We start from the raw sequence: 14074 nt of genomic DNA on the forward strand, positions 1-14074 counted from the left end.
GCACAAGTCCCCAAATCAGCAGAATTGTACTTTTTCCCACATGCGGCATTAAAAGAGTGTCACGATCAAGGATGGAGAAATTGCACCCATGAACAGAGCCAGGCACTTAGGCAGAATCAAGAACGGCAAAGAAAAAGATGTCTCATCATCATTTGATGCCAAGAAATCCAACGAAGCCCATGGACCCCCAAATCCCAGGAATAAAAAGGATGAAAATACAAACTCTGTACCCAAAACTAACACACCCTTACCTGAGACGGTCAACTATGCCCTCACTCCCCAAGCACAGCTTGCCTCGATTGTATGCTGTGGCTGTCAAAACCCCCAAGGACCATTACAGAGAAGAATTTGGAGGTCTTCAATGGTTAAAAAATATAGATCTTGGCGCTGCCTGTAAATGTGCCCACCATAGCCATGTGCACTGTCAGGAAACACACCAGTGTCATTTACATCAGTTGGGATCCAGACCTGGCGTTCCTAGCAGCCAGAAGCCACAACAACAAGGTTTGGAGGAAGCTCCCGACCTCCTGGGGTTTAACTGCCACTCAGTCTTGAGCTTTCCTTCAGAGGTCATCAAGCATGGCTTTGTGGCAGCAGGGGTCTTGGTGGGAACCTGCATGAGAGCATCTGTCCCCAGAGCCTTTCTAGCTAAGCCATTTGTCAGGGTGGGAGAACCAGTTTGCAGATAATGCAGGAGGAACCATGTGGCCTTTGGTCTTTACAGAACCTCATGGAGTAAGAACAAATGAGGCAGCAGCTTCATATAAAAAGTACTTTGTCAAGGAAATCAACAATAGCCTCACTGAGCACGTGCTGCACAGTCAAAGAGCGTAATCAAATATAAGACCATGGGCCCTGGTTAGTCCTGAGAGTGCATATTCTATAGGGGCCGCGACCTACCCCGGAGAGTCAGCACCACGCCCAGACTTCCCTGCTGTTCATCTCCTAGGGGCCAGCCTGCCAGGTGAGCCAGGCCTGGGAGCTGATTACAAGATCTCTGATCATGGGAACGGCCGCTGGCATGCAGCACAGGTCTTAAAGCAGGATATTATGGACCAGCAAAACTCCCATCATTAGACATGCTAAGAAATTAGCTTTTTTTTTTTTTAATGTGGACAAACTGAAATTCTGTTAAGCCTCAGAAAATGAGCTGTTTATGCTCCACAGCTCCTCTGTGCGAGGTCCCAGGAAACTTCTGGTGTGGTTTCTTCACTTTCAGCAATGTTTAAGTGAGAAAAGACAACCAGCACTATCCTGGAAACACAAGATTCCACCCTGGCTGTGACTCACAGACCACACTGGTCTACGGGGCCTGGCCACACCAATGCCCAGCCACCATCAGCCCGCAGACTGCTTTGGCTCATGCGGCCACGGACACAGGCTGAGGACGCACCTGGTCACTGCGGGCCACTCCATAGCGCAGCTCATTCACAAAGTGCTCGCAGTTCTCACAGGGCAGCGAATAGGGCAACTCTTGCCCCACCAGCTCCTCCGCCCGCTGGACGATTTTGCTGGGAGGCAGCGGCGAGTACTTGTCATCGTGTTTGTTATTAATCTGGTACTTGTCTCTCCCGACCACATCGTACAGCAGCTCCTTCTTCACCACGGCCTTCTCGGTCAGGGTGGACATGATGCTGGCCGCACCAGCTCCCGCAACCTCACCTGAGGATTGGCAAAGGGAAAACAGAGGGATTGGTTCTGGGCAGGCCCAGAGGGGTCCATCCACAGGCCCTTGGCACCCTCCACAACAGCATGAGCAGAAGGAAAGGGAAAAGGGAGCAGGGTCAGACATACACTGTGTGGCTCTGGAGAAGGTGCTTGTGGTCTGCGCCCTGGTTTCCTTATCTGAAATGAGGAATGGTCAAGTTTCATGATTCATTCTGATTTTTCTGATTTTTTTTTTAACCTAGAGAAGGGGCCTTCTTCACCCTGTGGCTCCTCAGGGGCCCTCTTTTATACAAATATGGGCCCTGAGCACCCCCATCTCCCTGGGGGAACAGATTATGAACCTTCTGTGATTCCATCAAGGCTACACTCCCTGACAAATACAAAGCTGAAGACTGCAGAAAGGCGAATGGATTTGTAGTTCTCCTTGGAGCAAAGTACCCAAAGGGACCCACAGCTGGAGAGGCATTGCCAGGGAGGCCCATAGGTACACCAGCATGGCCCCGGCCAAGGCTGAGGGGCAAAGGGGCAACAAAGCTCCAGAAATTAAACTGTCTGTGGAATATTACTATGCCATTAAAAAGGATGAGATCTTGCTCTTTGCAACAACCTGGCAGACAGAAGGTTACTTGTGCTCAGTGACAGAAGTCAGACAGAGGAAGACAAATACCATATGATTTCACTCATAAGTGGAATCCCAAAAACAAAAGAAGTGACTAAAGAAATGAAAAGCAGAAACAGACCCATAAGACTAAACTGGTGGTTACAGAAGGGAAGGAATGGGGAGATGGGGAAAAATGGGTGAAGGGGGCTGGGAGGTACTGGCTTCCAGCTATGGCATGAATAAGTCACGATGATAAAAGGCACAACACAGGGAATATAGTCAGTGGTGGTGTACTAGCATTGTATGGGACAGATAATGGCTACACTTGTGAGCACAGCACACCATGTAGACTTGTCCAGTCACTACCCTATACACCTGAAACTAATATAACATCATATGTCAACTACACTTCAATTTAAAAAAAAAAAAAAAAGAAAAGAAAACTCAAAGAAAGGGAGTCTAGGGTCAATACAAGGACCAGGATGGTGTGGAGGAAAGGCTGATGTCAGCACAGAGACTGGGCAAGTGTCCCAAGGCAGTCAACCTACACAATGTGAGCGTGCTTTGTTTGTGATGGCTGAAAAAGTGTGTGCGTACCAAAGAGGTAGGCCCCAGAGAGACCCACTATCCCTCAAAGAGCCTCTGCGGCCCTGCTGGGATGGGATCTCCAAGGCCTTTCCTGGCTGCGGAGGCACCCTGTTAGCTGCGCAGGAACAGTCTTCCAGGTGACACCATGTGACAGGAACAAGCAGTGGCAGGAGGGGCTGATCAGATTCCAGGCCTTTCCAAAGAGGACTAAGCCCCTTTGCCCTGAGTAGATTCCTGAGATTTTAGAAAACCAGGGTAGTTCAGGCTTCCTACCAATAGGGCAGGAGGTGCTTGAAGGAGCCATTGGAGTAAAGAAAAGACATGGTGCCATGCAGAGTTCTGAGTCTGTGGAGGGGGTCAATGTGGGAATGGGACCACGTGAGTTTCAGCCCCCAAGTAGGGAGGGTGGCAAGGCTGAGAAGGAGGTGAGGTAAGCAGGGTGCCTACACCACAAAACTTAAGGAGGCTCCACACTTCAGGGCTAGGCATGTATACAGTCAAACCCTAAGAGTAAGGCTTCCTTAAACTTTGCGCTGAGAGTGCCACTCTGGGGGTGGTACACGAGGGCACGGGCTGATGATCAGAAACTCTGGGCTTGGATTCTGGCTGCATCACTGAGTGGTCTTGACATGTCACTTAACTTTGCTGAGCCAATGATGTGCAAGCCCCCAAATACATACCAAAATTGATACACAAACACATATCAATATAGTTATTTAAAGCTCCTTTAAAAAATTCCTTTCTATTTTTAAAGTTAGTCCATTAAGGAAAATATTAAACAATCACAGAAAGGGCACGTGGCTGTGGCATACATCTGATGAGTGAGTTTTGGAAAATGTCAGACTGGGTAGTGTGGCATCGTGGATAAAGGCAGAGTTGAAAGTCAGACAGCCAGAGTTCGAGTCCCACTTCCACCACCTCCCACCTGCTGTGTGACCTTAGGCAAGGTGCTTAACTTCTGAGTCAATTCCTTGTAGCACAGGGACAATAACAGTCCTTCCTGTCTCTACAGCACCATGGGGGCGGGGTGGGGGGCTGCAAGGGTTATGGGAGCTGGCCACGTACACAGCTTTCTCCAGTGCCTGGCACAGAGTGAGTGCCCAGCAGGTGTCAGCTGTCATTATCATCAGAGTTGTTCCCCAAGCTTCCTTCTAACTCAAATCTCTACCATGTTCTGAGTGGCATGAGTCAGTCCTGACCTATCTGGCAAGATTCCTGTGAAGTTCAAGTGAGAAGATGCATGTGGAAGCATCTTTTCCCTTTAAGGAGCATCATCTGTCTAATGACTGTGGCACACCTGTCCCCAGGATCCCTGCCATGCCCTCCCTGTCTCCTATCCACCAGGGACATCCACTCAGTGTAGTCAGTGCTGCAGTCCTACTAGCGGGGTGGCGGGGTGGGGGGCAGTGCTCGTCCAAGGTGCTGGAGATAGCAGCAATAAACTAGACAGTGCATCTGCACTTAAGTAGCTCACATTCTAGTGAGAGGACCCACCCCGACAATGAACAAATAGACAAAAGCAGGGACACCTGGGTGGCTCAGCAGTTGAGCATCTGCCACCTTTGGCCCAGGATGTGATCCCACGGTCCTGGGATCGAGTTCTGCTTTGGGCTTCCTGTGGGGAACCTGCTTCTCCCTCTGCCTATGGCCCTGCCTCTCTCTCTGTGTCTCTCATGAATGAATAAATAAAATAAACCTTTAAAAAATAAACAAAATCAGGCACTTTTAGGTTGAGAAAGTGTTATGGATCAGATTAAGTGAAATATTACAGGAGGAGATGACTCCGGAAGGCCCGGGATGGAGGGCTGCTCCAGGGAATAGGTATTGAGTGGAGTCTGGAGTGATGGAAAGGAGGCAGCTATGCTGAGATCCAGGGAAGAGCATCACATACAGAAGGAAGAGCAAGGGCAAGAGCAAGAGCTTGGGAAGGAAGAGCATGGAATGCTCCAGAGGCTGTGGGAAGGCCAATGTGGTTGATGTCTAGAGACCCCAAGAGCACCGGAGAGAAAGATCTGGGTCAGAGAGGTAGGCAGAGGCCAGACCACACCAGGTCCGGTACAGACTCTGGGCCACAGTACAGACTCTGAAGCTTATTCTAAGTGTGATGAGAAAGCCGATCAAGAGCTCTAAGGGATGTCTTCTTCCTGACTGATTTTTGGTGAGTTCTGTCTCAGAGATGGTGAGAAGCACCCCCACACCCTGGTCATGGCCTTTTGCTCATCCCCCCAGGGACCTGTCTTACTCAACTTGAGGTGGTGTGATAGGGGAGGTGGCTGGGCAAGGTCTGGCACTCAAGAGTGGTTAGGTGCCAACAGCAAGATGTCTTCAGGAAATGCCAAAATTGGGCACCCTGGCCCAACCTTCAAAGCCATGGCCACTACACCAGATAGCCAGTTCAAAGGCATCAGCCTCTCCAACTACAAAGGAAAATACGTTGTGTTCTTCCTCCACTCTTTTGACTTCTCCTTTGTGTGCCCCATGGAGATCACTCAACTGCCGAGTGGCTGGTGCTTCTGTGGATTATCATTTTTGTTATCTGGAATGGATCAACACACCCAAGAAACAAGGAGGGCTGGGACCCATGAACATTCCCCTGGTATCAGACCACCATATGTACCATCGCTCAGGAATATGGAGTCTTTAAGGCTGATGAATGTATCTAGTTCAAGGGCTTCTTTATTATTGATGATATAGGTTTGCTTTGGCAGATGACTGAGAATGACCCCCTTGTTGGCTCCTCTGTGGATGAGACTCTGAGACTAGTTCAGGCCTTCCAGTTAGCTGACAAGCATGAGGAAGTGGCTGGAAGCCTGGAAATGATACTATCAAGCCTGATGTGCAGAAGAGCAAGTAATAATTCTCTAAGTAGAAGTAAGCACTGGGCCCTTTTAGTGCCAGGCTACAGTGGGCAGCCATGAAAACAAAATCTCTCTAGTACTACTATGATGCCTAAAATACAAGACTTTAGATTTGGTGCAGACATGGTCTGGGACAGAACAGGCCTTTCCTGCAGGGGCCAGGGAAGCCAGCCTTTCTTCCTCTGGAGAAAATAGTCTGACCTGTGCTATGGGCAGGCTAACTGATGTGTCCAGTAGTGGGACATCACTTTTGGTCTTTGTGGTTTCTATTAAACTTGAACTGATAGAAAGAAGAAGAAAGAAGAAAGAAGAAGAAGAAGAAGAAGAAGAAGAAGAAGAAGAAGAAGAAGAAGAAGAAAGAAGAAGGAAGGAGTAGAAGAAAGAAAAAAGAAGAAGGAAGGAGTAGAAGAAGAAGGAAGAAGAAGAAGAAGAAGAAGAAGAAAGAAGAAAGAAGAAAGAAGAAGGAAGGAGTAGAAGAAAGAAGAAGAAGGAAGAAGAAGAAGAAGAAGGAAGAAGAAGAAGAAGAAGAAGAAGAAGAAGAAGAAGAAGAAGAAGAAGAAGAAGAAGAAAAAGAAGGGAGAGGGAGAGGGGGAGGGGGAGAGGGAGGGGGAGAGGAAGGGGAGGGGGAGGAGAACTTTAAGGAGAGAAGTAATATAATCTGATTTATACTTTAGAATGGTTGTGCTGGCTGCCCAGGGAAGGACGGACTGGCCACAAGTGGGCAAGAGGCAGTGAGATCAGCAACAAGCTGCAGGAGCTTCAGATGGGTGCAACAGTGCAGACGGTGACAAGTGATTAGACCCAGAGTCCCTCTTGGAGAGAGACAACCAGATTTCCTGTTGCATTAGATACAGGGGGAAAAGCATTGAGGATGATACCTAGATTTTGGGCTCGAGCAGCTGTCATCCACCGGAGGCTTTCTTTCAGAGAATGTCAAGTTCAATGCACCAATTGTACACCCAAGTGGAGATGCCAAGTAATCAAGAGGTTATACAAGTCTGAAGCTAAGCAGGGAGGCCTGCGCTGAGGGGACGCTTAGGAAACACCCACCAATAGAAAGTATTGGAAGCCAGGGGCCCAATGAGGCCACCTGAGAGAGTAAGGAAGAGGGATATGGGAGAGAAGGAGGAGCCCACATAGGAGACCAAGAAGGAAAGGCCCAGTGAAAGAGGAAGAAAGACAAGTGCCAGAGAAGATCAGAGATGAAGATCTCATGTCAAATGCTACAAAGAAGCCAAGTAAGCCTTGACCAGAAAATTCACCTGTGGCTTTGTTAAGATGTGGAAAGTCTTTCGGCAGCCTTGATAAGCGCTACATTGGGAGGGGGCTAAGTAAGAGAGACTGGTGGAGGGAACCAAAGACAGAATGGCAAGAGGAAGTGATGAGGGCCACAGTGGACAATCAAAGATTCACTCTACAGGGAATTAGCTAGGGAAGACATGAGGTCGAGGGAGTGTTTGTTCATTTCATCAACAGGAGCTAGTACAGTGGTTTCTATGCCAGTAGGAATAATCTAGTAGAGAGTGGGACCATAATACAGGAGGTGAGGAATTTGAGGAGCACAGTGCTCACAAAAGAGAGCACCCAGGACCCACACATAGAGGTTGGCTTTTTAAACAAGGACAAGGCATTTTTCACATCTTAACAAAAGAAAAGGCAGACTGGGTGGGTGCAGTTGGTGGTGGTTTGGTTCATCGGAGCTGGGGAAGGTGCCATATACTCTGCTTACTTCTGATTTCTCTGTAAGTACAGGGTGAAGCCATTAGTTAGAGGTAAAAGGGGTGGGCAAAGATATGGCCAAGAATGTCCACAGCCACTATGTTCACAGCAGCCAAAACCTGGAATCCAATCCAATGTCCATTGGTAGAAGAATGGGTAACAATCTGAGGTATGTTCATATAACAGAAAATACACAGAATGAAAAAGAACTTCTCCTGCTATTCACGACCCAGTGACTCTCGCCGGCCTTACTTCTTCAGGGTAAGAAGCCAGACATAAAAGAGCACAGAATCTGTGGCAAATCCTACGTGAAGGTCTAGAAAAGGCAAAAATAATCTACGGCAAGAGAACTAGAGTAGTGGTTGTCTTTAGGGAAGATGAGAGGATGCTGAAGCAGCATGTGGGAGCCTCTTAGGGTAGTGGAAACGTTCTAGATCTTGATCTTGGTCATTGTTACACTGATGGAGACTTTTTTTTTTAATTCACCAACTATACACTTTACTATATTTGTGCACTGTACTGTGTTTATGTTATACTTCAGTTTAAGTAAAAAGTTTAAGAAAACGGGTAGGGAATTCTCAGAATTCTCCTAGTTAAGTCCTCTTACCTTCAGTTTACAGATAAGTCAACCAAGACTGGAGAGTAGAAACTAGATTCATCACCAAGCCTGCTGCCCAAAAGCCCATGCTCTCTTAGGGAGGTTTACACTTAATAGGTGAATATTTGATAAAAAGAAAAACCCTTAATATTTAAAACTGTAAAAGCAGGGCAATCCCCTTGGAAACCCACCTCAGCCCCTAGAGGGAGCCCCTAGGGTTCCAAGGAGCAGAGTTTGAAAACCATGGCCCCACACCAACCTGCCTTGTTGCAGCACTCAGGAACCAACCATTGGTCGGGGATCAAGGAGAAACCTGGGATCACCTGTTACCCACAGCTGCCCCATCTCCCTCTCCTCCCAGCCCTGGCACAGCAGAGGCCCTTAGCACCCTTACTTGGGGGCGCCAGGTGGACCACGTATCCATCGCCAACGTAGATGGCCCAGTGTCTGTAGAAAGGGCGGAAAATCTCAATCAGGTCTCCAACTTTGGGCTCTGGCTGCAAAACCAACAAGAAGGCTGTTAGAGGGATGCCTGAGTGGCTCAGTGGTTGAGTGTCTGCCTTCAGCTCACGTTGTTGATCCCAGGGTCCTGGGATTGAGTCCTGCATCGGGCTCCCTATGGGGAGCCTGCTTCTCCCTCTGCCTGTGTCTCTGCCTCTCTCTGTGTGTCTCTCATGAATAAATAAATAAAAATCTTTATAAATCAATCAATCAATCTGCAAGTGAGTATTACAAATAGCAGGAAAAAAACATCTTTCACAGATATGCTATGGATAAACCATGTTCTCTTATGCAGTAATTGTAGTTAGTCTGGCAAAAATAACGCAGCCAGGCCTCACTGAGAACCTATTTCAAAACAATGGACAATTGTTGCAATTTATGAATCCCACTTGTTTTCCAGAATAAAAGAAAAAAAATATTGTTTGGTAAGAATTAAGTGGCCTTCAGAAATCCTCAAAAGGGAATTTAACTGGGGGAGGGAGGTCTCCATGAATAGCAAGGACAAAGACAAAGCAGGGATCCAGCCCTCGGGAACACTACTGATTGAACAGGAGACAATGTGAATATCCATAGTATGATGTCAAGTAAGGAGCAGTCAGGGGGTACACTGACCCAAGGAGCTCACTGTGTTCCAGACAAATACCAAGGAAAGGAGGCCTAATGTAGAAAGATGTCTGAAAACAAATTTTCTTATTATAATAGCAAAAATATCTATAAAGAAATTCAAACTCTATAGACATTAAACACCACAAGATAATGGAGCAGCAACTGTGTGGTGCTGAGTAAAAGAAACCATACCCAAAAAGCAAAGCAAGTATTCTCCCATTTATGCCCCATTCCAGAAAAAGCATCACCTTAGGACAGAAAAATGACCAGTGATTGCCAAGGACAAGGAGTGAGGAGGGGAGCTGCCAACAGCAAGGCAGGAGGGAACTGGAGGCAACTAAACTCTCTGTACTGTTCTGTGTGTGTGACAGCAGTGACAGTTGTGCAATTGTATGTGTTGATTAAAACTCATAGAGGGCATCTGTGTGGCTCAGGGTTTGAGTGTCTGCCTTTGGCTCAGAGTGTGATCCTGGGGTCCTGGGATCGAGTCCCACATCGGGCTCCCTGCATGGAGCCTGCTTCTCCGTCTGCCTATGTCTCTGCCTCTCTCTCTCTGTGTCTCTCATGAATGAATAGATAAAATCTTTTAAAAAAAATAATAAATTCATAGAAATGAACACTAATGGGGTGTCCAGCTGGCTTGGTCAGTGGAGCAAGTGACTCTTGATTTCAGCATCATGAGTTCCAGCCCCAGGCTGGGTGTAGAGATTGATAGAACAAATATGTAACTTTTAAAAATACAATAAAATTATTATTAAATAAATAAATGAACACTAAAAGGGATAAATTAGACTTTGGTTTTGTTTGAACAAAATTTTTAAAATTTTTTAACAATTTTAATGGGTATCTATAGTTTAAAAGGCAAAAAAAATTTTATTTTTAAAATACACAAATTCCCTGCTCTTTATAAGGGCAAAGGTACCTATTTCTGAAGAGGCACAAGGCCACGCATAATTCCACTCAAGGACACTTTTATTTATTTATTTATTTATTTATTTATTTAATTTTTTTTTGGACACTTCTTTTTAAAAATGAAATGAAAGAGGAGAGCCCAAGTTTCTAACTAGTGCAAGGACTCAATGTTCACATGGCAACAGGGATAAGCTGTTAGATATAGAGCCAAGTGGAAAAATGAGAATGCCCTCTGCAATGCAACACCACTTCTATAAATTAAAGATACACACATGCAAATCAATGATACTTGTCTTATAAGAACCAAACCTGAAAAGCTCATTTTAAAAAAACAATGAGAACAGAATCCTATGGACTAAAGTACATACATTAAATACTCCAGAATGCTGGCTATTGAGAAGATGGGGTACAGGATGATGGTATCAGGGAACCAAAAACCCACAAGAGAAGGGGGCCTTGTAGGGATCAGTGAGGACAGGGTGCCATGAACTAAGAATATGAATGACTTCACTCTCCATCATAAGATCTAACTAGAATAACAATAACTGAATGATACACACGAGCCATCTCAGCAGAATCAAAGTGAAGAACTCAAGGAATCAGGTTATAAAATTAGAAGTATGAGAACCACAAGTGCCAAATTGGTGCCTCTGCTTATTTTTGTATGCAAGCTAAGAATGGGTTTTGGTTGTTTGTTTGGTTTTTTTAAGATTTTATTCATTTGGGCAGCCCCGGTGGCACAGCGGTTTGGCGCTGCCTGCAGCCTGGGGTGAGGTCCTGGAGACCCTGGATCGGGTCCCACGTTGGGCTCCCTGCATGGAGCCTGCTTCTCTCACTGCCTGGGTCTCTGCCTCTCTCTCTCTTTCTGTGTCTCTCATGAATAAATACAATCTTAAAAAAAAAAAAAAAAAAAGGATTGACAGCGATGCCTCCTTCACTCAGCTTGATCCACAGTCCCAGGGATTTGTTTGGCAAGTGGTTCTTTGTCTAGGAAGGGGGCCAAAAGGAGGCTACCTGTTGGGGGAAGGGAAGCTACCTCTCCAGGGCAGGGCTCAGGGGACCAGCCCGCACAGTAACCAGGGCTCTCCGATGCAATGCCGGCTTGTAACAATGGCAAAGCTGAGACTCTGTGCCCATGGGATTTTGGAACAAAAAGTCTTTAACCTTCCCACACAAGCAGAGTTACAAAGAACTGAATAACCACCATTTTCCTTAGCAAGCAAAACAAGGAACAATTTCTGGCATCCGAAATTACTGGGAAAACAACATAAATAATCATTAATAAGAACCAATTAAATAAATGATCCTGCATCCATATGCACATACAGCCATTAGAGAAAACAAGGTGGAGTTATGTGAGCAGTCATGGAACTGGTTGAAAAAAAAAACACATTGAAAATCATTATTATCCTACTTTTGCTTAAAATATGTTTTTATGTATTGGAAGTAAAATGTACTATACACTCTGCATGATCTGAGGAAAATGCACCAAATTGTTGTATATAATATATAGTGGGGGTTTGGGATTCAGACTTTAACATGTTATTTTATTTGTTTGTTTTTTCCCACTATGAGTTACTTTCACATTAAAAACTTTTAAAGATTTTTTAGATGGGAGGGACACTTGGGTGGCTCAGAAGTTGAGCATCTGCCTTGGGCTCAGGTTGTGATCCTGGGTCAGGGATCGAGTCCCACATCAGGCTCCCTGCAGGGAGCCTGCTTCTCCCTCTTACCTGTGTCTCTGCCTCTCTCTCTGTGTCTGTCATGAGTAAATAAATAAAATCTTTTTTTAAAAAAAGTTTTTATCATTACCTGTTTTGTTCAGACTCTCTTTAAGGGAATATGATTGCCTACAATCCCAGCTGCCCAGACAGCTATATTTCATACCCTGTACTACTGCCTCCCACCTCAGCCAGCTGGACCTAAGGAAGGCATGGGGGCCCAAGCAGATCTCATCCTATGATCCTCCATGATCAGTGAAGCCAGGCCAGTCAAGTCCACACACGCCATTTTACCCCCTTGTCACTCTTGCTCTCCCTCTTGCTCTCACTCAAAAATCTGAACCAAGAAATGGGGGCGGGGGTAGCTTTTTGGCAGTGGTAGCTAAAGCTAGAAAGTCATGATGTAGAGGAGACAAGAGAGATTTCACTGGATCATGGGCCAAACCAAGGGTGGGAGGAGCGAATGCCAATTCTGGCCATATAGTAGACCTTTCGATAGTGGGAGAAAAAGAAGCAGGCAAATCAAAAATAGCTAGCTGTGTCACATCAGTGATGGAGCACTAATTTGGAGACACACTAACTCTACCAGCTGAGGTACCTGGAACCACCTTGATCCTGCACTGCCTCCCAGCTCCTTGTTATTATAGCTCCAGTTCTTAGATTTTCATAAGAGTCCCTTTACCTCTCCACATGTGTCCTTAAACTAAAACTTCTTTACTTGAGCTAGCTTAAGTGGGCTGCTTGTTATAGCCAGACCAATACATTCTATGCATTGAAAAAAAACACAAACTGCTATGATCAACTGGAAGAAAATGATAGAAAAACAGTATCTTTAATATATAAAGAGTTATTAGGAATCAACTAAAAATTTAAATAACAAAATAGAAAAGAAATGGACAATGAGCATGATAAATAATTTTAAAAGGAGAAATATATATTACCACTAATATAAATAAACATATTCTACCTCACTAGCAATCAAATAAATGCAAATTAAAACTGGTTTGTGATGAAATTAAAAAACTAATATTAAATACAAGAAAAGATACAAATAAACACCTCATTCATTGATGGTAATAAAAATCAGTAGAACTTTTCTGAAGGGCCATTTGGCAATTTGTATCACTAACCTTAAAAATCTCATACTCTTTGATCCAACTTCTATTTATAAACCAGATCTTAAGTAAATAATCTGAAAGGGTCACAAAAATTGTGAAGTTACATCTAATGGAGAAACATCAGATACCTAAAAAGTCCTACATGAAGGGAAGCCCGGGTGGCTCAGCAGTTTAGTGCCGCCTTTAACCCCGGGGTGTGATCCTGGAGACCTGGGATCGAGTCCCATGTCAAGCTCCCTGCATGGAGCCTACTTCTCCCTCTGCCTATGTCTCTGCCTCTCTCTCTCTCTCTCTCTGTGTCTCTCATGAATAAATAAATAAAATCTTTTTTAAAAATCCTACATGAAAATATTATTTAACTCTTGCCATATTTATATACTAGGATATTATAGGCTATGTTTTAACGTTTTTAAAAAAATAGTTAATGACAATAAATGTCCATACCTAATGATTAATTAAAAAGCTTTATACAAAACAGGGCAGCCCGGGTGGCTCAGCAGTTTAGCGACGTCTTTAGTCCAGGGTGTGATCCTGGAGATCTGGGATCGAGTCCCACGTCAGGCTCCTTGCATGGAGCCTGCTTCTCCCTCGGCCTGTGTCTCTGCCTCTGTGTGTGTGTGTTTGTTTGTTTCATGAATAAATAAATAAAATCTTAAAAAAAAGCTTTTTACAAAACAGTATATTTTTTTAAACTTTGTTTAAAAAAGAAAACACATAAAGAAAGCTGTGGAAATACACCAAAATGTAAACAGTGTTTACTATCAGACAGTGACATTTAGGGTATTGATTTCTTCTTTAATTCTTTTCTAGTTTTCCAAAATGTTTAAATACATCTATATTCATTTTATTTTTTTAAAAGATTTTATTTATTTACCCACAAGAGACACACAGAGAGAGAGAGGGAGAGGCAGAGACACAGGCAGAGAGAGAAGCAGGCTCCATGCAGGGAGCCCGACGTGGGACTCGATCCAGGTTCTCCAGGATCACTCCCTGGGCCAAAGGCGGCGCTAAACCACTGAGCCACCCGAGCTGCCCCTATATTCATTTTAGAATCACACATGTGCAAAAACAAAACCCTGACAAACATTAGTATGTTCAGTTTAGGGTAATCCATACAACTACCACTATGTAACAAAATAAATACAACAAAAAGACTGGAAGGATATATACCAACATCTTCACAG

At 44.8% G+C, this 14074-nt stretch overlaps 1 protein-coding gene and 1 pseudogene across 8 annotated transcripts in view; one reads left to right on the forward strand and one right to left on the reverse strand.

Moving 5' to 3' along the window:
• Positions 1–14074, reverse strand: part of PLAAT3 (phospholipase A and acyltransferase 3) — a 32548-nt gene that overhangs the window by 8940 nt on the left and 9534 nt on the right. For all 8 annotated transcript variants that reach the window (XR_012001874.1, XR_012001872.1, XR_012001871.1 and 5 more), the window contains exons 3-4: positions 8427–8529; positions 1394–1662 (exon numbers count right to left, since the gene is read on the reverse strand). Coding sequence is in view for 4 of the 8 variants with exons in the window: in XM_072760269.1 (XP_072616370.1) it covers positions 1394–1662; positions 8427–8529 (372 nt within the window). In the remaining 4 variants the exon portion in view is untranslated. The remainder of the gene's footprint in view (positions 1–1393; positions 1663–8426; positions 8530–14074) is intronic.
• Positions 5177–5726, forward strand: LOC112924336 (peroxiredoxin-1 pseudogene; annotated as a pseudogene).

The sequence above is a fragment of the Vulpes vulpes genome, chromosome 5 (genome assembly GCF_048418805.1).
Source record: "Vulpes vulpes isolate BD-2025 chromosome 5, VulVul3, whole genome shotgun sequence".
In the NCBI taxonomy this organism is placed as follows: Eukaryota; Metazoa; Chordata; class Mammalia; order Carnivora; family Canidae; genus Vulpes; species Vulpes vulpes.